General features: G+C 40.1%; 2 protein-coding genes across 3 annotated transcripts in view; one reads left to right on the forward strand and one right to left on the reverse strand.

Annotated features, from left to right (window-relative positions):
* The first annotated feature begins 515 nt into the window (after positions 1-515).
* On the forward strand, positions 516-18,693 carry pbk (PDZ binding kinase). 2 transcript variants are annotated; one of them, XM_067984744.1, is made up of 8 exons: positions 516-623; positions 3,997-4,114; positions 4,605-4,704; positions 6,652-6,794; positions 7,728-7,897; positions 9,499-9,628; positions 16,074-16,235; positions 17,817-18,693. In XM_067984744.1, exons 2-8 carry the CDS (start codon positions 4,054-4,056, stop codon positions 18,029-18,031), a joined length of 981 nt encoding a protein of 326 aa, XP_067840845.1. In that variant the 5' UTR covers positions 516-623; positions 3,997-4,053; the 3' UTR covers positions 18,032-18,693. The 2 variants fall into 2 exon arrangements, with proteins under 2 accessions (XP_067840845.1, XP_067840846.1); XM_067984745.1 differs by lacking the exon at positions 516-623 and adding an exon at positions 647-784.
* Positions 18,694-18,711: 18 nt separating this feature from the next.
* The window catches only part of esco2 (establishment of sister chromatid cohesion N-acetyltransferase 2), a 38,321-nt gene continuing 31,198 nt past the window's right edge, over positions 18,712-25,834 (reverse strand). The window contains exons 10-12 of the mRNA XM_067984734.1: positions 23,864-24,007; positions 21,305-21,489; positions 18,712-19,447 (exon numbers count right to left, since the gene is read on the reverse strand). Of these exons, the coding sequence (XP_067840835.1) occupies positions 19,315-19,447; positions 21,305-21,489; positions 23,864-24,007 (462 nt within the window). The 3' untranslated portion in view covers positions 18,712-19,314. The remainder of the gene's footprint in view (positions 19,448-21,304; positions 21,490-23,863; positions 24,008-25,834) is intronic.

Genomic DNA, 25,834 nt, shown 5'->3' on the forward strand with positions numbered 1-25,834 from the left:
AATGGTAACTTTAGGATTAATATCAGGTTCTTCACACAGTGATCAACAAACAGAACGAACTTCCAGATAGAGTAGTGGAGGAGAAAACCCTGCAATCATTTAATAAACAATCTGATGCAGCAATGGGTGGGGGGGGGGGATGTAGGATCTTTCTGGATGATTGAATTAAGATGGGCTGAATGGCCTTCCTCAATTTGTAATCATCTTCTGATTATCTGAACAGGTGGAGTTATACTCTGCCATTGCAATTCTCGCTGCCAGAATATGGGCTAATCCCAAAGTGCAAGAGATCTGAGTTACAGACTCCCACTGTAAAATCTCTGCACATGCAGACGACGTTCATCATGTGACATTTACTCCACCGCTCCCCTTTGTCAATCTCAAGTCCTGTATCCGATGGTTCAGCGCTCGATTGGAATCAACTGTGACGTGGCCGAAACATGACGTCACCTTCTCCCTGCAGCGGCTTGCGAGCGTTTTCAAGTGTACGCATGCTCGGTGTGGTGTCCCCCCCCCCCCCCGGGGCCCGGGGTCCGGGGTCAACGCCATCATTCCCATGGTGCACTGGGATATTTCAAACAGTGGGAGCGCGAATCTGGAAAGAAGATACAGAGCGCGAGGAGGTAGGAGACCAACCGACAGAGTCAACGGCCGCGGCCCCTCCGCCCATCGAACAGCTTCTATCACCAACCGGTTCAAAAAATTCTGAACTAAAAACAGAAAATGCCGGAAGCGCTCAGCGGGTTCCGGGCAGGGTGTGAAAGAAGCGGAGTGAAGGTTTCAGGTCGGTGACGGCTGAACCACGAACCCCCTCTGCTTCTCTCTCTCTCTCCCTCCACAGACGCTGAGCCTTTTCCTGTCTTTAATTCAGATTTTCCAGCACCCGCAGCGTTTTGTTTTTTTTCAAACACCAGAACGTTCCACCGTTAACCGAACGGAGAAGCGGCGAGGAGAGTCTGGGGCTCCTCCAGGGTCACGGCGGGCCCGGGCCCGGGCACTGGGGACTGGGATCAGACCCAACCCGGACCCGGACCCAGACATCAAACTCCACCAAAGTAGAGACTCCACCAGAGAAATCAAACCTTACCAAAGAAAGTCCCAGCCTGCAAAATCAAATTAAACTAGAGACCCGGTTTGCTCAGTTAAAGTTAAACTAAAATCCCGTTGGAGGAATTGAAACTGAAGAACCCCAGCCTGTGAAATGAAACTAAGCGAGAGACCCATCCTTTTAAATTTATCGAGACTACACTGAAGTGAGACCAAGCCTGAGAAATTAAACTACATTTAAAAAAAATGAGAAATAACTCTAAAACAAAGATTGAGCCCAAAAACCCTGTTTTACCCTTTGATCTTTTTCCTACTCTTATTGTGTTAGATTAGAGAGGAGTTTCCATAATCAGATTAAAATCCTGCCTTCTTATTTTGGCTGTGCAATGGGTTAATGTGGCCCAGGTCTAATGATTAGCTGTTAAACTGAGGCCCTGTCTGTGGATGTAAAAGATCCCATGGCACTATTTTGAAGAGGAGCAGGGGAGTTCTTTCCCGTGTCCTGGCCAATGTTTATCCTTCAGTCAACCTCACTAAAAAAAAGATTATCTGGTCATTTCACATTGCTGTTTGTGGGACTTTGCCGTGTGCAAATTGGCTGCTGCGTTTCCTACATTACAACAGTGACTACACTTCAAAAAAAATTTAATTCATTGGTTGTAAAGCGCTTTGGGACATCCTGAAGTCATGAAAGGCGCTTTATAAATGCAAGTCTTTTTTTCTTTCTTCTATTGTGGTAAATTACTTATTGGAGAATATTATTTATCCAGATTGATTTACAGCTGAATAATGCTGAAAGACCAGTACTACACCAAAGTATAATAATCAAATTTCTATTTTACATAATTGGGGTTGATTGTTTAACAGAAAATGGCATCTAAAACTCTTGCAGCTGTTTTCATCTAGTTATTTGTAACAGTATCTGATACATACTTAAAATTATTTTTTATATTGATCTATTGCGCTTAATGCACAAAGTCGGCAAACAGACGATCATCATGGGGTGCCTGGATTCTAAGCATGTCTTTTCCTTCGAAGTAGCAATCCCTTTGACTTTAATAAACTGTATTGAGCATTTAATATAAATGGATTGTAGTCTTCACTAAAATACCAGACAAAAGAATGTGATATAAATGTGTTAATTGTTTAACTGCTATCAGCAACAGCAAGTTCTAGGTTTTTATATTTGTTGTAACTGGATGTGAGTCACAAGGTCCTGGACAGGTTAGTCTGATTAAGCACCAGTTTCATGTGTTCAATGGTGATCAATAAGGGAATTCAATTATTTTTTCTTTAAAATTGGATGATTTTGGTTTAGTTGATTTACTCCTGAGAACATAAGAAATAGGAGCAAGAGTAGGCCATACGGCCCCTCGAGCCTGCTCCGCCATTCAATACGATCATTGCTGATCTTCGACCTCAACTCCACTTTCCCGCCCGATCCCCATATCCCTTGATTCCCTTAGAGTCCAAAAATCTATCGATTTCAGCCCTGAATATACTCAATGACTGAGCATCCACATCCCTCTGGGATAGAGAATTCCAAAGATTCACAACCTTCTGAGTGAAGGAATTCCTCCTCATCTTGGTCCTAAATGGCCAACACCTTATCCTGAGACTATGCCCCCTGGTTCTAGACTCTCCAGCCAGGGGAAACAGCCTCTCATCACCTAGCCTGTCAAGCCCTCTAAGAATTTTATATGTTTCAATGAGATCACCTCTCTTATTCTTCGAAACTCCACAGAATATAGGCCCATTTTACTCAATCTCTCTTCATAGGGCAACCCTCTCATCCCAGGAATCAATCTAGTGAACCTTCATTGCACCGCCTCTAAGGCAAGTATATCCTTCCTTAGGTAAGGCGACCAAAACTGTACACAGTACTCCAGGTGTGATCTCAGCGAAGCCCTGCACAATTGTAGCAACACTTCCTTACTCTTGTACTCCAACCCCCTTGCAGTAAAGGCCAACATGCTATTTGCCTTCCTAATTGCTTGCTGTACCTGCATGTTAACTTTCTCTGTTTCATGTACAAGGACACCAAGTCTCTCTGAACCCCAACATTTGATAGATTCTCACCACCTAAAAATATTCTGTTTTTCTATTCTTCCTACCAAAGTGAATAACCTTATATTTCCCCACATTATACTCCATCTGCCACCTTCTTGCCCACTGACATAACCTGTCTATATCCCTTTGCAGACCCTATGTGTCCTCCTCACAGCTTACTTTCCCACTTAGCTTTGTATCGTCAGCAAACTTGGATACATTACACTCGGTCCCTTCATCTAAGTCGTTAATATAGATTGTAAATAGCTGAAGCCCAAGCACTGATCCTTGCAGCACCCCACTAGTTATAGCCTGCCAACCTGAAAATGACCCATTTATTCTTACTCTCTGTTTTCTGTCCATTAACCAATCCTCTATCCATGCTAATATATTACCCCCAACCCATGAGCTCATATGTTGTGTAACTACATTTTGTGTGGTGCCTTATTGAATGCCTTTTGAAAATCTAAATATACTACATCCACTAGTTCCCCTTTATCTACTCTACTAGTTACATCCTCAAAAAACTCTTAATAGATTTGTCAAACACTATTTACCTTTCGTAAAACCATGTTGACTCTGCCTAATCATATTATGATTTTCTAAGTGCCCTGTTACCGCTTCCTTAATAATGGATTCCAGCATTTTCCCGACTGTTGATGTCAGGCTAACCGACCTGTAGTTCCCTGTTTTCTCTCTCCCTCCTTTCTTGAATAGCGGTGTTATGTTTGCGTCCTTCCAATCCATTAGAATGAAAGTTTTTAAAGTTAAACTTTAATGAAAACATTTTGTACTAATTATTTTTGATACTTTTGTTTTTGGCAAAGATATTATTAGAAACTTCAAACAGTGACCAATAGTTTTCTAAACTTAGTAACTTTTTCCTCCCTGCCTTTGCAGTGTCTGAAACGTGTGCAAATCTTTCTTGGGGGACACTTCTAGTTTAAAATAGAAAATATGGATAAAGATTGCTCTTTCAAATCTCCTTGCCAGCAGGAAGGTAAAAAGAACCAATCAGGTATGAACTGACTGGACTATCAGAAGTGTTGATTGTTAGACAAAATTCTATCTCTCTAGTTCCAGTAAGATTCTAAAGTAGAGAAAAATGGGAAGTACCATATAAGTCAGACTGTTGTACATGTTCTGCTTCTAAGTAAACAGTTGTCATAGTTAGTAGAGAATTATTTGGGATTCTTTGTCATCTAGTGAATTGCTGTCTTTCAGTATAGTTATAGTGCCTTAGTAAATCTATAGAAATTAACTAGCGATAAGTTCCAGAATCAGTAACATGACATTGTACTCCCACAGATCGTTGCTTCTTTTAGTTTGTTGCAAACATGTATTTTGTATGCATGCAAAGGGTACTTGTAATTAAACCTGTGTGTGCTTTAATAAGTTCAGTAGTAAACTTCAGTTACAAAGCAAGCAGAATTTCTGAAATTTGAGTGTAATGTCTTAGATATACACAAATACTCTTATCTTATAGTCTGAATTTGAATTGTTGGCAGGTTCTAGGAATGAAAATCATGCTTCTTTGGTCATTCCAGCTTCTCCCTTCATGAAGAAGCTAGGCTACGGCACTGGTGTTAATGTTTACCTGATGAAAAGGTTAGTGAAAGGAAAGGATGAAATAATTGAGCGAAGTCTACATTATAAAAATACCTTAAGGGATCATCCTTGTACAACTATTTGCATATAATGCACATCTGGGATTCAAACCTATTTTTCTATGTAAATGGGGCATGTTGTAAAAACATAATGTTCTCTCCACAACCATGTTCTATTTCTTTTAGTGAAGGTGATGCCTAGCCCCCTTTTTCAAAAAATCTTTATATCTAGTGTCACATGAGTTTTGCTAGTTTTGCACTCCTCCTGTAGTTCCACAATTGTCCAAGCTGCCTACACCCACATTGGTCATTCCTCTCATCATTTTACAGAGCTGAATCATGTTACTTATTTGCCCCCATTTTTTTGTTCTTCAAGGAGAATGAACTCTGTTCATTGAGTCTATCTTCATAATTGAGAGTCTTCATGACTGACAGTCTTGTGTTGGACTCATCGGTGTCCATTTGAAGGCAGAATGTTCAAAACTGCTCACTACATTCTAAATCCTGTAAGGGTATCTGGGTTTAACCAATAAAACACTACTGGAGAGAGAGATTTGGATTGCTGTTTAATTCAGTAAACCTAAAAATATTGCGTGGCTTGTATTTCTCTGTGCCACGAGAAGGAGCTACGTATGACTTAGTGGAATTTATAAGCACCACAGCTATTGGTGTAGCATCTATTAGGTGTTCAGGCCAAGCCCAGGGAGTCCACAGTGCACTGCTAGATCCTGTCAGTGGAGTGGGAGGTGGTAGGGCTAGCAGGTGAAGGACCACTAGGGAACCATTATTATTTCACTCAAAAACTATCACTGAGGGTACCTTCTCAAGGGCAATTAGGGATGGGCAATAAATGCTGGCCTTGCCATGGACGCCCACATCCCATGAACGAATAAAAAAAATGATTGCGTTTTAGTGAAAATCCCATTGAAAGGCAACTGAAAGCACTGAATTTTATGCTAATAAAAAATAAGTGCAAAAATGAATTTCTCATTTATGATTCAGACAATAGCACCATCTATGTGATGCAGCTTGTCCTGGAACATAGTGCTGCTGGCCCATTCTTCAAACTTGCATATCTTGACCCTGAATAACATATGTTTGAAATCACCATTACAGGTGAAATTGTCAGTCAAACAACAAGACACCTTATCAATGAATATATAGGTTTGAAAATAACTTATTTTGTCTTGTAATAAACCCCCCATAATAAACATTACAATATTTGATTAGCCCTGTTTGACAGCACCTTCACATTGATATTTTTAGTGGGTAATCAATAATATGCATAATTCTTCTATTCCACCCTTGCCAAGGGATTATCAACCCACTTAAAATAGGACCCATCCGTTTGTCTAGATCCCTCTGATTGCCATCAATCTTTTTACGTTAGTTACCTGGCCACATGCTTGCTATCCTTAGCAAATTTTATACTTTTCCATATTGTTTATGAATGTCATAAATAAGGAATCCCGACCTGAACAAAATGCCACTAGTCCTGCATTCTTGCACAGAAATTTTCTGATCACGTTCAGCTTTCTAAGATCAAGCCATTTTTGAGTCCCTTTACTTAATTTTCCATTAATTCCATGAGTCTTGATAGCTTTACATGAATATTATCAATATACCGTCTGAAAATCTAGTAAATTATATCCATTAGATTATCCTCTTCCAATAATTTGATTACTTCCTAATTGTGATATATTAATTCTAAAACCAGGCTGTACACTCTAGATAAGTATTGGTAGTACTGGTAAGATTCCCTTTAGAATTTTCCCCACCACTGACATTAAGCTAAGGGGTCTGTGAAGATTTATGGTAATCATAACATTATGAAAAAACAAAATTGTCCCTGCACACCTCCAGTATTGTGGCTGAATTGGAGAAGGAAATGGAATGTAAAATAGTGGTATTGAGGTCATACTGTTTTCAAAAAGTATTTTGTGTTTAGATCCCCCACGGGTAACTCAAGTTCTCCATGGGCTGTGAAAAAGATTAATACTAAGTGTAATGTAAAGCAGCGAAGTGTTTACCTGAAGAGACTTCGGGAAGAAGCCAAACGCCTGAAAGATCTTGAACATCCTAATATTGTAGGTAGGTCTATTTATATATTTAATTGGAGAAAAATCTGGGAAAACACTATGAACTTGAGTAAGTAGTTTGCTCAAAAAAAAAACTGAACCTTTACTCACCAGTATTGGTACCATCAAAGCTTTCTTGTAAAGATAGGAAATGGAATAGTATAGTTCTAGTTATTAATGCACATGGTACCAGTATTTGCACCAGTCTGTCAGTAAGGCGCAAAGAGCCTCTAAATATTAAGGTATCGTCCTCTATACAACAACATTAACATTACTGAGTCTCAAATGGTTGCCATCCACAATTTTAAGTTTTGCCTATAATTTTTGCCAGGGTGAAATATTTCTACATCAATGTTTGGAATTACTAGCAAAAATTCGTAATGTACAAACTGTTTGTAGATGGCACTGTTGTGCGTTGTGAATATAAAGTATGCTGACTATTTCTGTCTTTTGGATGAGACAATAACTGGGGATCCAGTCTGCTGAGTCAGACGTATGTTAAAGATTCCATAATGCTATTTGAGGAAAGCAAGGAATTCTGGTGTCCTGGCCAAAATTCTTTCTCAACCATTAGCAGCACCATAAGCAGCGTAACTGGTCATTCATCTGTTTGTAGGATGTTGCTGGTGCAGAATGGCAGCTGTATTTGCCTATATAACAGTAGCTGCACAAAATGTGTGAGGTATTTTTAGATGTTCTAAGGTGCTGAGTCAGTTCTGGCATTACTTAATGTAGTAGCTTTTCTCATCCCTTTTGAATAGATATCTCAATGCTTCATTTTTAAACATGTATATTTACCTGAGCTATTGGGCCTAATGAGATATTGCTTTCTTGCAGTTTCATTGATAGCTTTTTTTAAAAATAGTGTAAGAATGACTCTAAATTCATTCAGATCCTAGCAATTCTATTGACATTCTTTATATTTTCCCTGGGATTCTGTTCACAGGATACAGAGCTTTTACAAAAGCAAATGATGGGACTCCATGTCTGGCTATGGAATTTGGAGGAGAGAAGTCTCTGAATGACCTGATAGAAGAAAGGAGTGAAAATGGCAAAGCACCTTTTCCTGCTACTATCATCCTTAAAGTTGCTTTGCATGTGGCTTATGGGTTGAAGGTACAGTAGTGTAGTGGTTATGATACTGGATTAGTTAGTTGTGAGATCAAATCTCACCATGGCAAGTTATGCAATTGAATTCAATAAGTTTGGTAATTTCTGAGCTGGTACCAGAAAAAAGTGTCCAAGAAAACTGCCGGATTATTGTAAAAACCTAACTGGTTACTGATGTCTTTCAGGGATGAGAACCTGCCATCTGTGCCTGGTCTGGCTTACTTCTAATTCTAGTCCATGCTACGTGCTTAACTTTTAATGTGCTCTGAAATAACCTAGCAAGACACGCAATTGCAAAAACAAATGTTCAAGCAGGTTCATCACTATCTTCTGGGAGCAATTAGGGATGGGTGATAAATGAGGCCATGCCAGTTTCACACACATCCCAAGAACACATTTTATTTTTATGAATTAAATGTCAGTTACTATCTTACTTTCCAAAACAACCGAGTATTTTGTGTCTAAAGGTTGATCAGAATTACTTTTTTGGTAGGGGTGGGGTGGTGGAGTGTGGATTAATCGTTAAGTAAATGCATGCTCTGCTAATATAATATGCTTTAATGAACAAGCTGAATTAACAGTGCCAATGGACAGATAATGCAATGGTGTCCTCAACGAAATTAATGGGTAAAAAGTCATTAATAGTAGCATTGAAAACTTGTGGATCATGATGGATAGAAGTAGTAGTACTGGATTTTATAAAATTTGCAGTTTTGTACCAGAACATTACATTGTTCTACATTGTTTTCTAATATTGTATTAAAGTTTGTTCATGTATAAGTTTAATTCCAGCACTATTTTAAGGCAATGTTGATATCTAAACATTTTGGCTTTCCAATTGATTTCTGCATTGTGAGCACAAAGGGTGAATAGTTGACCTGTTCCCGTTTTTTGCCAGTGCAGTCTGAGTCATCTGTTGAGATGTACGGGAGCAGTCCAAGTTAGTTAAGTGTTTTGTGCATTTCGCCTCTACTTCCCCACCCCACTCCTTAACTGATAAGCCTTGCCTCACCTCTGATACAGTAATATGCTATACTAATGTCGTGGCTGTTGTCAAAACCACTTCGGTTTCATGGATGAATAATTTTGTTTCTGCACTCTAATAATTAATAAAAACAGATATAATTAAGTTTTAAAAAAAATTATGCAAAAATAATCTGCTTTTTCTCAACTGCCTAAGAACGACCCTGGTATGTGGTACCACTACTGTGCATTAAGTTGGGGAGCTTAAGCTACCTATGCTGATTTGAACCATTTGGTGGGGTACATGAGGCTAACATGCAGTCATTTTTCTCCTGCCATGCCACCACATCTTGGTTCCTTAAAGACAAACTGAGATTGAGAATACTAGGTCTTCATTTTACAAAAATAAATAAATTTAAGCAATGGTGTTTTTGTTTAAATAGCAACATTTCTCCTTTAGAGTTGTGCCTTGTAAGATGCAAGTGGTTTTAGAGCAGTTAGGATGGAATGTTCTCAATCTTGTTTTTATTGTCGCAGGAGCATTTTGTTTAAATACTGGATTTATACACTGTTAGATTGATTATAATTCTGCAGAATTATAACACCTAAGAATTTAAATATTTATTTACTTTTGTAACTTTCAGTACCTGCACAATGAGAAGAGACTCTTGCATGGAGACATCAAATCTTGCAATGTAGTCATTAAAGGAGATTTTGAGACCGTTAAGATCTGTGATGTGGGTGTTTCTCTCAAATTAGATGAGAACATGCAAGGTACGTGAAAAGTGATTCATTTGTAGATATGGTTCATCAGGAGTTGTAGTCTTAGTAAATTTGCTATTCAGTAGTGATCAACTTCTTGAAAATGTGTTGTGATACATTTCAAAAATAGGTGACAATTTATTCAATTACACAATTACACTTTTTCTATTTTTTTTACTTCTTGTGTTCTCAAATACTATCACACATTTTATGAACCCATTGTACGTATACATGTACATTCACACATACATTTAATTAAACCATTTTGGTTGCATGGTGCTTGCAGGAGTAGTACATTGATGCATCTAAATTACATTTTTAAAATTGTTGCTGTTATTGGACTGTGAAACTATTCTGTCAGTGTGTCCTTGGTGCATAGCAATAAAGACCAAGGCATGTTCTAAACAGTGTGGATTCCTAGCATTGCAACAGCAAAACAAATCTTTTAAAATTTATTAATATGATGTTGAAATGTAAAATTTGAGCTGATAGGTTGAGGGTTCCATGGTTAACATTCATTGCATTTGGAAAACAGTGAGAAAACTGTTATGAATGTGACCTTTTTAAAATGTATTTTTCTCTGGTCTGAAAATAAAACCCTAAGGGCCAATAAAAATGCTGCAGAGTTTTTAACATCTTTTCTGAGTGTTAGTTATCAGCAGGGTTCCTAAAGCAGCATTTGTTTTGAACAGAATTTTGCTCTTGAGTTACCACTGATTCCAAAATATATTGACTTAGTGGAAAGGAATGTTCAGACATCTGCTATTGTTTTAATACCATGGGCTGTTTATTTTATTAGCTGGCTTAAAGGCAAATGCATATCCACAAAGTTTACAGTTCATCTAAAAGTGGCTCTGTGTACTGAAATGGTGCAATTGCTCTTGTGTTAGCATAAGAACATGCTAAAAGAGGAAAAAGATCATTAGGCTCGTCAAAGCTCATCCATCTAGGAAAAACCTATGATTCTCATCCCCCGCCCCCACCAAACAGACCATCCAACTGTCTCTTAAATGACTCCCAAGAGTTTTCCCTACTGTACCCAGAAGTCCATACACGCAAAGGGTGGTAGAAGTTTGGAACTCTCTTCTGCAAACGGCAATTGATACTAGCTCAATTGCTAAATTTAAATCTGAGATAGATAGCTTTTTGGCAACCAAAGGTATTAAGGGATATGGGCCAAAGGCGAGTATATGGAGTTAGATCATAGATCAGCCATGATCTTATCAGATGGCGGAGCAGGCACGAGGGGCTGAATGGCCTACTCCTGTTCCTATGTTCCGTTCCACATATTGATCATGCTGTGAACTTCCTGACATCTAACCTGTGCCCACTTCTCCTATTGTTACTCTTTACCTTGAAATGGTTCTCAAGATTTTCCTTTTCTAAACTGTTAACTTTCTTTTACAACTGAGTCCCCACAGTTACCTTTTTTAAGTCTTTGCTCACAACTCCAGAACTAGCCACGCCTCTAGCCAAGCTGTTCCAGTACAGCTACAACACTGGTATCTACCCGACAATGTGAAGAATTGCCCAGGTATGTCATGTCCACGAAAAGCAGAACAAATCCAATCCGGCCAATTACCACCCCATCAGTCTACTCTCAATCATCAGCAAAGTGATGGAAGGTGTCGTCAACAGTGCTATCAAGCGGCACTTACTCACCAATAACCTGCTCACCAATGCTCAGTTTGGGTTCCACCAGGACCTCTCTGTTCCAGACCTTATTACAGCCTTAGTCCAAACATGGACAAAAGAGCTGAATTCCAGAGCTGAGGTGAGAGTGACTGCCCTTGACATCAAGGCAGCATTTGACTGAGTGTGACACCAGGGAGCCCTAGTAAAATTGAAGTCAATGGGAATCAGGGAGAAAACTCTCCAGGGGTTGGAGTCATACCTAGCACAAAGGAAGATGGTAGTGGTTGTTGGAGGCCAATCATCTCAGCCCCAGGACGTTGTTGCAGGAGTTCCTCAGGGCAGTGTCCTAGGCCCCACCATCTTCAGCTGCTTCATCAATGACCTTCCCTCCATCATAAGGTCAGAAATGGGGATGTTTGCTGATGATTGCACAGTGTTCAGTTCCATTTGCAACCCCTCAGATAATGAAGCAATCCGTGCCCGCATGCAGCAAGACCTGGACAACATCCAGGCTTGGGCTGATAAGTGGCAAGTAACATTCGCTCCAGACAATTGCCAGGCAATGACCATCTCCAACAAGAGAGAGTCTAACCACCTCCCCATGACATTCAACGGCATTACCATCGCCGAATTCCCCACAGTCAACATCCTGGGGGTCACCATTGACCAGAAACTTAACTGGACCAGCCACATAAATACTGTGGCTACAAGAGCAGGTCAGAGGCTGGGTATTCTGTGGTGAGTGACTCACCACCTGACTCCCCAAAGCCTTTCCACCATCTACAAGGCACAAGTTAGGAGTGTGATGGAATACTCTCCACTTGCCTGGATGAGTGCAGCTCCAACAACACTCAAGAAGCTCGACACCATCCAGGACAAAGCAGCCCACCCTAAACATTCACTCTCTTCACCGGCGCACTGTGGCTGCAGTGTGTACCATCCACAGGATGCACTGCAGCAACTCGCCAAGGCTTCTTCGACAGCACCTCCCAAATCTGCGACCTCTACCACCTAGAAGGACAAGGGCAGCAGGCACATGGGAACAGCACCACCTGCACGTTCCCCTCCAAGTCACAGACCATCCCGACTTCGAAATATATCACCGTTCCTTCATCGTTGCTGGGTCAAAATCCTGGAACTCCCTACCTAACAGCACTGTGGGAGAACCTTCACATCACGGACTGCAGCGGTTCAACAAGGCGGCTCACCACCACCTTCTCAAGGGCAATTAGGGATGGGCAATAAATGCTGGCCTTGCCAGCGATGCCCACATCCCATGAATGAATTTTAAAAAAAAACTCAATCCTCTTAACACCAGGGATTGAGCCTTGATGCTTTTTTTTTTCTGCATTGGCTCCAGGGCCTGAATGTCTCCCTTAAGTCTTGGTGACCAAAACTGGTACTTAAGTTACAGTCCAAGCAGAGTACAGTGAAACCTGTACAAACGGGCACTTACAAAAAAAAAAGGGATCCTCATTGACAGTCCCAAATAATTGACATTGTAAAACATACAAGGTACACCTTGAAAGTACAGACAGGCTTCAAAGCACTAAGTCCGTTTACAACATGGGACACGCAGGTCAATGTGAGGCGGCAGCGAGTGAAAAAACGTGTTTTGTGTATGGAGATCTCTTTACCCAGCATCCATAGCAGCAGAGAATCTGCTCTATCTCTGGGATTGAATGCTTGCACAACTCTATCCCAGGGTTAGAGGTTTCTCTGCTGCTATGGATGCTGGGTAAAGAACTCCCCATTCCACAAAATCCAGTAACTGTATTGGGCAATCTCTAGTACTCTGTGCCGTCACCCACAGAGAGCCATGACCGGCTGGGTGGAATTGGGGGCCCTGAAATCCCGGGGTTGGAGTGGGGGGAGAGATGGAGAGAATAGTTTCCCCTCTTCGCCTGCTCATGGGTGGCCTCCTGATTCTTGGCACTTCTCACAGCTTCTGGGGCAAGATACGCAACTATAGGGGACCCAACCGTTATAAGATAAAACCACCCACGTTTGCAGATGTCATGTGATCCAACATCACATGGTCAGATGTCATGTGGTCAGAACATCACATGATCGTGACTCCAACCAAAGTTGGCAATCCTACTCCAGTACGTCGGGCATTGATGAGCTGCTAACAGCCCCCTACCCACCCCTCAGCACTTCAAACATTAGCAGCTGCAGCACACGGAGGGAGGGGGTCTCAGACAGGGGTCTGCAGGACATTAGTTTCCCACCCCCCTCCATTTGCCTGGGATCAACCAGGCACTTTGGCCCTACAGCAGCCACCTCGTCCTGTGTAGGCTGCTAATGTAGCAGATCCCAAGATCAGGACATCCCTCTCAATGGAAAAGGACTCTGAGATGGCAATGAACTGGGAAACCCAAGGAACAGAAAATGAACTGAAATCACATCCCTCTGGCAGGACTCCAGAATTAGGTAAATCCCAGGACCGGCGAGAAAAAAAGGAACACTGCAGGAGACACTGCCAATCTCGGAATATCTGGCTCATCCAGTTTACTGTACATTGTGACCATTTTCAAAACAGGGACACCTGCAAATGTAGGACACCTGATGCAAGTCCTTTAGGTGTCCCTAATTTACAGGTTTTGTTGCACTGTACATTTTCAGCCTGATGTTCTCTGACCAGGTTTAGCAGCATAGAAGTTTTCTACTTGTTACACAGTGACTTGAGATGCTAAGTTCCAAATGTACTAATATCTTTCAATTTCACCTGTATGTATTTTGACATTATTCACAGAATATGTACATTGCCCATTTTTCTTTCTACTTGCTGAACTTTATACTTACTTGCATCTAGTTCCCTCACTCTCCTATTAAAACATCTGGTTGTATTTAGAATATCCCTGTTTTATCTCTACTGTCTTGCCTAGCAGAATTTTGAAATGTCTATTACACGTGTTAGGAAAAATAGGTTCATCCTAATAGCTATTAAATTTACTTTTCATTAAATTATATTTATTCCCATGGAGTTGTCCTCTCCTATTCAAATCAAAGCCTCAATATTTGCAATGGTCACTTGTTAGTTACTCAGCAGAAGCACGTGTGACTTGACACCTGCTTCCTGTGTTGTTCCTTTACCTCCAACCCAAAAGAGGCTAATTTCTGGGGGGAAAAAACAGGCAGTGGAAACATCTGATCCTCCAGTGGAAAATAAACTGTGCTGCTGGCTCAGTATTTCTCTTGGGTTTAAGATTTAATGTGTCAACCTGTCAGATGTATTTTGGGGATTTTCTGGTAGAGTGTGACTTTGTGCAATGTGGATGATTATTTTCTGCTTTGTATTGCTTATTCACCAATCAGAAAGTGAAAAAATGTACTACAGACACTTACCAATTAGAAAAAAGAAAATTACATCATAGATTTTAAAACATGTCCTGGACATCCCAGAGATCTGAGCTCCTCAGATTTCAACCCATCTGTCAAGAAATGTCTTTATTTGTTGATTTATTAGCACATTTTTCTGTTATAGGTTTTAATAAACCATATTTTCTGCAATATACTGTTTTCCTTTGAGTAGCTGAAACTATCTTGGAGTTAGAACAAGAATTCCCAGGAGAGTGAATATTTTCAGGGGTTCCTCACACACACAACTTTGAAAGCCACGGCGCTAGATTTGTAGCTGTAGAAAATATATAGATGTCTTTTGCAGCTCATTTTGGAATAATATTTTTGGTTTATTATTTTATAAACCTTGTTGAGGTTCTCCCCTTAACTGTTTTTATCCCCCCATAGACTGTACCCCGTGAGCTCCTCTAACACATTCCTCATAACTCATCCCTTTACACTTGGAATCAGTCTTGTCCTTCACTATAGCCTGCCCATGGCTTGTATTTTTTTTTGTGACTGTAACTGACAAATGCATTGTAAAGTCTTAGCATAGCTTCTGAAACCTGTATTCTACTGTTCTGGCTATGTATCCTCTAATAGGATTTTAAAAATTGCTTTGCCACATTGTCTAAGCATTGAAAGCAATGCTTCTACAATTACTACCAGCTTCCTTTCTGTGTCTTCCTATGATTATTTAACTCCATTACTTGTATGCTTATGATGTACATTTTTGACCATGTAATACTTTACATTTATCAGAGTTAACATTCCTTTGCCAGTTGTCTGTCCAATTGCATAATTGATCTAAATCCTTCTGCCAATCATTTGCTATATGTGTCTGTAATGTTTCTATTTCAGTGTCAACAAACTTGACTAGCTTTGTTTTGTTTTTTAGGTCATAGATGTAGATTAGAAGCAATTGGGGCTGAAATAAATTTGCGTCCAGTTGGACTTCGCTTAATGCTCCTCCCCAGTCTGATATTGTGCCTCTAAGGAGTACTACTTCCTGTTTTTTTAATCAACTTCGTATCCAGTTCCATGTTCTACCTTGCATTCCTCTGGCTTTTCATTTAATTAGGAATTTTTCATGTGGAACTTTGTCAAAGGGCCTCTGAAAGGTTGCTCAGTTGGTGTATCAATATTGTCAGTTTTGTTCTGTGGACTCCTTTCCTCTTGGTATTTGGCTCAATGTAAATATGTTTTAAGTTAGAGCCTTTTTTGGCTGTTAGGTATATTATCTTATGCCTTGGATAAAGGGCCACATGTGAAACATTAACATTTCTCTTTCAGGTGCTGACTGACATGTGCCTTTCCAGTATTTTTTATTTTTATTTGACATCTAGTATTCAGGGTTTGATATTTTAGGTACAGAGATTAGGATCTCTGGCACCATCTGTTTGAATGCTAACCCTTTCAAGTTAGAGACTTATAATAAAAGTTTCACTGTCTTGAGTGTATTTTTAAAATTTCTTTGCAGTAAGTGATCCCAAAGCAACATACATTGGGACTGAGCCATGGAAACCAAAAGAGGCTCTGGAAGAAAATGGTCTAATTACAGACAAGTCAGACATCTTTGCTTATGGCCTCACACTGTGGGAAATGATGACCCTTTCTATGCCTCATGTAAATATTTCTGAAGGTAAGCTTACAATTGTGCATTGTAGGTCTAAACTTTCATATAACTAAGGGATGATTTGGCTGTTCCAGGGACTGGATCTCAGAAAATTATGGGTGCAGTCTGGTTTTTCATCTATTAAAATGAACAGACAGAAAAATCATACTGTGTCCACTATTTCCTGCGATCCATTCCCTGCTGGGGAATTGCAGAATCACCCCTTTAGTGTCACCGTGGCTCAGTTGGTATTACTCTTGCCTCAATCAGAAGGTTGTGGGTTCAAACTCCATTCAAGACCAGGAGACAAGCTTGTCTGATACTCTCGTGCAATACTGAGAGAATGATCCATTGCATCAAGGCTTTGTCTGTCTGTTCAAGGTGGATGTTAACAGCACTAGTGCTAAGAGGAGCAGGGTGATCTGGTGTCCTGGCCAACATTCCACCTTCAACCAACACCAACAAAAACTTTTAAATTACTTAATGTCTGTAGGATAGTGCTACATGAAAAATGACTTATGTGGGGCAATGTGCTTCCAATGCTAATTAATTGTATATAATGTATTTTGGAATGTTTGAGAGCTGTGATGAGGTTCTATATAAATAAAGTCTCTTTCAACCTGAAAGTATTTAACCATCCCTGCTTTCACTTCAGCATTTCCACAGCATCAATATCCTTTCTGTAATCAATATAAATTTATATTAAACACCCTCTATAGAAAACTCAGAACCTCATGCCTGCTTAAAGAATTTTTCCATCTGCAACCCTGTTCTTGGTGATCTGTGCATCGGTTCCTCCAGGCTACTGAGAACTTTCATCACTTCAATTCTATTTCTATTCATTGTTTTTTCCCAAACTGCACTTGCCAAATACCTGCCCACTCCCCTAACTTATTAGTCTTCATTCAGTGTTCCTCAGCTTACCTAATTTGGTATCACTAGCAAATGTTATTAGTTCCACTATGCCCATACCCAAGTCATTTATGTACATGGAGGATAAGAAAGATTTCAAAGCAGAACCCTGGCTACATTTTGTCAATCTAAGAAATGGACATTTATTCCTACTTACTGATTTCTATCCTTTAACCATTCCTCTTTAATTTTGGGTTTGTTGCCATGACTGCACACTGTTGAAAGTTAAAAGTATTTTATTTCATCATGGTCCCTGCAGTTGGGTTGCAATCTTTACCATGCTTTGAGGGTTGTTGCTGTTTATTTCCTCTTGGAGAAGATTTGTGTTGCGTGAGCTTCCAGAATGAGGTCCCAAACTCTGCAATTTCCTGAATATTAGATGAAGCTAAATATCACTCATTACAATGCATTACTTGTGCAGGGACTGCATCTGGGAATTACTGGAAACAGTTATCAAAGAATGACTACTGCACCTATGCATGCTTACTTTCTATTGTGAAGGTATGGAGCACTGTTGTCACATTGGATATTTTTCCAAACAAGATAGGTTCCTTGTAGTAATGCTGAAAACACCATTGTTGCAAATCAGGATATGATAAAACTGTTCTCCCACCCCTCATGCCCGTGGATATTTACATGGATAATTGAGGATGTATTGTGTATAAATATATTTAATTTGTTTCATCTTTGCTGTAGATTCTTTTGACGATGAAGATGGTTTGGATGAGGATGCTTATTATGCAGCTTTAGGAACAAGACCTGCACTCAATATGGAGGAACTGGATGATACCTACAAAAAGGCTATCGAACTGTTCCTAGTCTGCACAAATGAAGATCCTAAAAAACGACCCTCTGCTGCACAAATAGTGGAGGAATTAGAGACATTGATGGTAACAACCAAAAATAAGTGATTATTGTAAAATGCTTGCCTCCAACCCATAGCCATTTTCAATCCTTTGAAAGCTTCCCAAAAGTCAGATGATGGCTATTCCTTAGTCATGTATTAAATTTTGTATCTAGTTTTTCCTCTTTTTTTTGCACTGTCCTCATTCAGGTATTGTCTTGGTGTTCCTTTAGTTGAAGGTTAGTACAAGTACATTTGTACTGTTAAATTCTAGTATTATTTAAGGTATACATTCAAATTTTGTATCAGATTTGATTGTGGTTTTTACTATAATAAAATGATAAGTGTTATCTAGTTACATTTCTTGTTTATCTGTAGAATATGACCTATTCTGCCCAAGTACTGCTTTCAGTCTTTAAATAGATTCAAGACAGCTCACATGTTCCATGCAGCAAATATATGGCTGTCCTGAGCTCTAGGAGGAACTCTTGAACCACCATTCACAGTTTAGGCTTTTTGTCCTTTTATTAAAGTCTTTTTCTGGAACACAATTTGGAGAATAAAAGTTTAAATAATAATGCACTTAAGGACCTTTTCATACTTTTTTTGGGGGGGATAAACACTCATTGGCCCTGGACTCTCATAGCATCCAGTTTTCAAAACAAATATTGCAGTGAGAATCTTTGTATTGAATGATCATAATATTAAACAGTAATAGGGAAATAAAAATGACTGAATACTTCATTGAAGACTTTTATTGTTGTAGGACACATCTTCATTTTTTTGATCAAACAATAGAAGAAAATCAAACAAGTTCTACTGCTGCAAATTTTACTTTTAGAATAGTGTTGGATCAAATGTTCTGAAGAACCAAGAGCTTCCAAAATATGCAGAATGAGATTTGGCCAATCTTCAGAAATTCACCAACAGTGACAAGGGTATTGTGCAGAGATTTTACCCTCTTCCAAACTAAATTTTATACTGTAAAATGCACCCTGTACTATAGTTTAGTGCAGAGAACAATGATGAATAACACAAATCAAATTCAAAGCCTGCATTTACATGTCCAGATCCTTTCAATTTAGCACCACTAGAAAGTTTTCACATCCATTTGATCATGACATAATTAACATTTAGTAACACTTAACATTGCAAAAACTCATTTGATCCAAAACAATGCAAAGCATTATAAAAGACCAGTACACATTTCTAGAACCAAACATTCACAGATTATTAGCCTTAATGTATAAAAAGCCAAATTAAGAGATTTATTTTAATAAATGTTACTTACGATAAAAAGCAGAGGCAAAGCTGAATCCATCAAAAGGTAAATGGTTACCAAAAGTCAGGTTAAGCAATGAAGTTATAAACAAGAAAATTTGGGGTTTTACAGTATTTGGTTGCAAAAAGCTTGCCAGACGGTGTTGGGTCAGAGAAAGCAATTTCGTTCTTATTTAGGTAGGTCCCATACATGAAAGTATTTCTGAAAGAGATGGAAGTATGTTAAATGTTAAGTATTCAAAATATAGGCTGTATTTTATAAACAGGAATAAGAGAATATAAGATTTAACTTTATTTCCAGCGCTTCCAGTTTTAAAAAAATCACGCGGGATGCAGGCATCCCTAGTAGCCCTGAGAAGGTGGTGGTGCTGCAGCGGTTTTGATACAACTGAGCAGCTTACTAGGTCACTTCAGAGGGCAGTTAAGAGCCAACCACATTGGTGTGGGACTGGAGTCACCTTTAGGCCAAACCGGCTAAGGACGGCAGGTATCCTTCCCTAAAGGACATTAGTGAACCAGTTGGGTTTTTACGACAATTCAACAGCTTCATCATCACTTTACTGATACCGGTTTATTTCCAGATTTTTTAAAACTCAATTCCAATTCTCAAAATGGCATGGTGGGATTTAACATCACATTCTCTGGATTATTAATCTAGGCCTCTGGATTACTAGTCCAGTAACTATCACTACACTACCCAATTGTATTGGACAGCTGATTGTCAGGATTATTAATTTTGCTGCTTTAATGGAAGTCCTTTACTGTGATAACTTTATTAGTAGTATGTGCTGAGCCACTGGCATACAGAAACAATTTACTACCTACAAATAAAAGTGGCTGAATGTATTTGGGGGAAGTGTTTTCAGCAAATAATTGTTGCTAGACTGATTAAAGCTAAGTAGACTGGAGAAGTCCAACAAATTCTAAAAATGTTGAATCAACATCTGGCAGAGAAAAAAATGACTTATGTAACATCATAACTCAAACTTCTAATACTGGGAAAGGTTCTCAGCGGGCCACTCCATATTTATGCTGTAACTCCTTGTGCAGGGGGAAAAAGCAAAAATACCAATTAAAATATGTTCACACATAGTACACTTTAATGTATCCATTATTCCTCGGTGCTTCCCCAGCGAGAGGATTAAGTGAGGTGGTTGGTTGCTGATTGTCAATGGATTACACTTGGGATTGAGGTTGCCCTGACTCCCTTGTGCTTGTTCAGAAGTCGGTCCTACAAATGATTCCATCACACCCGATGCTGAGGTAGCTGGTTGGTTCGGCCCCTCTCACTTTTTGAGCAGGGGAGGGCTGGAAAAGTCAGATGCGTTTTTTCTCAGACACAAACCTCATTTATGCCTACTCTAGCCACGTCCCTTCTGTTGAGTAGTTGCTCAGCATGTCCACTTCACTGTTTGGGAGCAGATCTCTGGGCAACAATGAGGTTTATAAAGTTCTGCGTAATGGCGCTCATGTTAAAGTCAGAGAAAAGAGCCTGTTGTACATTTGAACCAAAGGCAGCAGTCTCAGCATTCACAACAAATACCATGATTGGTCTTAGGACTCAGCAGTAAAGACTCAGCTGCAGATGCCCACAGAGTTGCCACATGTCCCTTGCATGATCTTGTCTTGTTCACCAAAATAGTTATACTGTGAACTCTAGTCACATGCCAACAATTCACAAAACCCAGAGCAATATAAGTTTGAATGAAAATTCTCAGTACCTGATGCTCATTAGATATTAAACCTTATGCAAGAAGATAAATAATGACGATGTTCCTACAGTACAAATTTGACACTGGGGTTAATTTTCCAAATACGTGCTGGCAATGAGGAACCTCACCTACTACCAACTTATGTCGGAAAATTGTGGGCAGGTAAAGTTCCTTGTTGATGATACTTGAAAAATTTGGACACCAGTAGAACTCTTTGCATAGTATTTCTAAAGCAAATTGGTGACATTTGTAGGATAAAATAACTGCTAAACATGTGGAAACACAAACATTTTAGTTTCACGGGCTAATCTGGGTTAGACCCCCAATACTAAGCACACTCTGCTTACCGGACAGTGTCCACCATTCTGCTGGCAATTTCTTTTCTCCGCATCAAACTGAAGACCCAGATTCTGCTTACGCCACAGATAGCCTCCTCTGGCTTTGTAGAGCATCGCCAAGCACGATGATATTCAAATAGTTCATGGTTCTCAGAATTTTTCTGATCAGTAGGCTCAGATATGACCCTAAAGGCCTATGGAGGTACCACAGGAAAATTGATGGGCAAGTTGACTCAAAGTAACTGACACTGAACCCCTAGAAACAGTATTCCTCTATTATCTCATTCATAAAAATTTACAAATGTATCTTCTGTACATGAAAAAAGTTCACTGCTTGATGTTAGACATCACATTAAAACTGAAAATCTCATTTCAATAAGCGAGATATGAACTTATAACAGAAATAAACCTTTTTATGCCTAATGTATAAGTAGTCATTTTTGTAGATGTTAATTGTGTTGACCAATCATATTGTACACAAATTAATGGACACTTGTTGACCAATAAGCAGAAGGCGGGAAGAGAACTTGCCACATTTAATATATATATATATATTTTTTTAAAGTTTTCCCTAGATTTTCTCATGGTGGGGAGAAGAGTATCAATCCCACTCCATTTCCTCTCCAGCTCCAACCCCAGCATTCTGTTTCACTTCTCATCTAACTGTCCACTCTTGGTCTTGCACTCAATGACCAAAGTCACAAATAATGTGCTGAGACAGAAATAAAGAATTTGCATTCATATAGTATCGTTCATGTCCTCATGTTGTCCCAAAGCATTTCACAGCCAATGAATTATTTTTGAAGTGTAGTCACTGTTGTCATGTGGGCAACCAGGGCAGCCAATTTGCAAATAGCAAAGTCCCACAAGTAGCAATAACACAAATGACCTGTTAATCTTTTTCAAATCTCCCACCCCAAAGCTCTTCGTGACACTGGATACCAGGGATGAAGTGGTATCCTTTGCAGCCAATATTCCTAGGTTGCAAATAATGGGAAATGCCTTGTATGATTCATTTCCCTTATTTGCATAGTCATAATATATCCTCTTGGAGAGACAATAATCCAGAACAAAATTAATTAGCACTTGGAAAAGCATAGGCTAATAAATGAAAGTCAGCATTGATTTGTTAAAGGAAAATTGTGCTTGACTAACTTGATTGAGTTCTTTGATGAAGTAACGGAGATGGTTGATGTGTATATGGACTTTCGAAAGGCATTTGATAAAGTACCAAATAATAGACTTGCTGGCAAAATTGAAGCCCATGGGATTAAAAGGACAGTGACAGCATGGATACAAAATTGGCTTAGGGACAGAAAGCAGAGGGTAGTGGTGAATGGTTGTTTTTCAGACTGGGGGGGGGGGGGGGGGGAGGAGTATACAGTGGTGTTCCCCAGGGGTCAGTATTAGGACCACTACTCTGATATATAGTGATGACCTGAACTTGGGTATAAAGGGTATAATTTCAAAGTTTGCAGATGACATGAAACTCAAATGTAATAAACAATGTGGAGGATAGTAACAGACTTCAGAAGTCTATAGATATATTGGTGAAACAGATGAAATTTAACACAAAGAAATGTGAAGTGAAACATTTTGGTAGGAAGAATGAGGAGGGGCAATATAATCTAAATTGTACAATTTTAAAGGGAATGCAGGAATAGAGGTGCCTGTGGGTGTATGTACACAAATCTTTGAAAGGGGCAGGACAAGTTGAGAAGGCTGTTAAAAAAGCATATGGGATCCTGGGCTTTATTAAGAGGCATAGAGTACAATAGCAAGGAAGTTATCCTAAACCTTTAGAAAACATCAGTTAGGCCTCAGCTGGAGTAGTGTGTTCTGGGCACCACACTTTAGGAAGAATGTCAAGGCCTTAAAAAGGGTGCAAAAAAAAGAGATTTATTAGAATGGCACCAGGGATGAGGGACTTCAGTTATGTGGAGAGACTGGAGAAGCTGGGATAGTTCTCCTTAGAACAGAGAAGGTTAAGGGGAGGTTTGATAGAGGTGTTTAAAATCATGACGGGTTGATAGAGTAAATAAGGAGAAACTGTTTCCAGTGGCAGAAGGGTCAGTAAGCATATTTAAGGTGATTGGCAAAAGAGCCAGAGGCGGTATGAGGAAATATTTTTTATGCAGTGAGTTGTTATGATCCGAAATGCACGTTCTGAAAGGGTGGTGGAAGCAAATTCAATAGTAACTTTCAAGAGGTAAATGGATAAATACTTGAAAGGAGAAAATTTACAGGGCTATGGGGAAAGGGTAGGGGAGTGGGACTAATTAGATGGCTCTTTGAAAGAGCCAACACAGACATGATGGGCCGAATGGCCTCCTGTGCTCTACCATACGATGATAAGAGTGTGGTTTTTGCAGGTTTAAGCAAGTATTTGAGATGAGCAAAGTGTTACTTTAATCTAACCTATTCCAGACATTGACTTAACACTACTTGGTGCCAGTGATGTAGATGCAACTTAATAGATATTATTTCACGGTTCAGTCTCACCAATTTAACTTTTATGAACATGTACATCATCTCAGTTGTACAGCTGTATGCGCACAGAAGCTTTACCTGTTTAATATGTTCTGCGATAAGACAGCCAACAATCTTCTTCTCATTAGAGACAAACATATAGGTTTTGCTTCGTCCTGGGCAGCTCAATGTGGCTTGCTGAAACCCCAGTTCATTATCTACCAACTCTCGCACTTCTTCCACCTTATTAAGAAAAAACAACAGCGTGCAATCACTATTTAAAAATACAAGACATGAGGAAAAACAGCCACATTTCTGCAATATGTTCCTTCACTTCCATCTTTGATGCCCCTTCTTCCAGTAGATCAATCATTGTCTCACAATCATTGTCATTGTTTTACAGTTGTTCCCCCGGTACATCCCCCATCTTTGTTCTCAAATAAGAAGGGAGCAAAGTTGAGCTTACCTGGTACACAACCAGACCAGTGATGAATCGTCAGATCTGGCTCGATCATATTAAGCTTTACTGTCCCGCACTCAAAACCACCAACTGTTCCAAAATCATCCTGCTCTTCAATGACAACTCTAGGCTCCTCGAATACACAACTACCTCTCTCCTTGAACCCCATTTTTCTCCTGTCCCCTCTATCCTCACCTCAAATACCAAATGTGAGGAGTGCATTTATTTTTTTGACTTTAAAATGGAGACCATCCACCCAGCTGCTTATGCTGTTTCCCCATCCCTAGATCTGTTAGCCCTCCACCCACTTCCAACCACTGCAACCCTGATCCCTCACCACTTACCACTTTTCCCCTTTGCCCGCTTCAAATTAATCTCTTCCACAAGACTCTCCTACCCCCTCCTTGATCCCCTCACCAGTGTCATCACACCTATTCAAAAATAATACACCCTCAATCTTACCATCCTCTTTAATCACTGCTCCATCTTGAACACCTTTTTCTCTTCAAGATCTCTCCAGACCCATAGCAATGTGGTTGATTCTTAATCGCCCTCTGAAATGGCCCAGCAAGCCACTCAGTTGTACAATCTCGCTACAGAAAGTCACATTAAGAATAAATCCAGACGGACCACCCAGCATCGGACCACTAGGCACTGGACACAACAAAGGTAAACCAAGCCCAGTCGACCCTGCAGAGTCCTCCTCACTAACATCTGGGGACTTGTGCCAAAATTGGGAAAGCTGTCCCACCGACTAGTGGCAGGACAGACCCACCAGAGGTGGTGGTACAGTGGTATACAGTCAGGAGGGAGAGGCCCTGGGAGTCCTCAACATTGACTCCAGACCCCATGAAATCTCATGGCATCAGGTCAAACATGGGCAAGGAAACCTCCTGCTGATTACCACCTACTGCCCTCCCTCAGCTGATGAATCTGTCCTCCTCCATGTTGAGCACCACTTGGAGGAAGCACTGAGGGTAGCAAGGGCACAGAATGTATTCTGGGCGGGGGACTTCAATGTCCATCACCAAGAGTGGCTCGGTAGCACCACTACGGACTCAGCTGGCCAAGTCCTGAAGGACATAGCTCCAGACTGGGCCTGTGGCAGGAGGTGAATGAACCAACATGAGGGAAAAACCTCATTGACCTCGTCCTCATCAATCTACCTGTCCATGATAGTATTGGTAGGAGTGACCACCGCACAGTCTTCACACTGAGGACACCATTCAACGTGTTGTGTGTCTCTACCACCGTGCTAAATGGGATAGATTCAGAACAGATCTAGCAGCTCAAAACTGGGCATCCATGAGGCGCTGTGGGCCATCAGCAATAGAATTGTATTCCAGCATGATCTGTAACCTCATGGTCCAGCATATTCCTCACTCTACCATTACCAACAAGCCAGGGGATCAACCCACGTTCAACGAGGAGTGTAGAAGAGCATGCCAAGAGCAGCACCAGCATACCTAAAAATATGAGGTGCCAACCTGGTGAAGCTACAACTCAGGACTACATACATGTTAAACAGCTGAAGCAACATGCTATAGACAGAGCTAAGCGGTTCCACAACCAACGGATCAGATCAAAGCTCTGCAGTCCTGCCACATCCC

The sequence above is a fragment of the Heptranchias perlo genome, chromosome 5, assembly GCF_035084215.1.
Source record: "Heptranchias perlo isolate sHepPer1 chromosome 5, sHepPer1.hap1, whole genome shotgun sequence".
NCBI lineage: Eukaryota > Metazoa > Chordata > Chondrichthyes > Hexanchiformes > Hexanchidae > Heptranchias > Heptranchias perlo.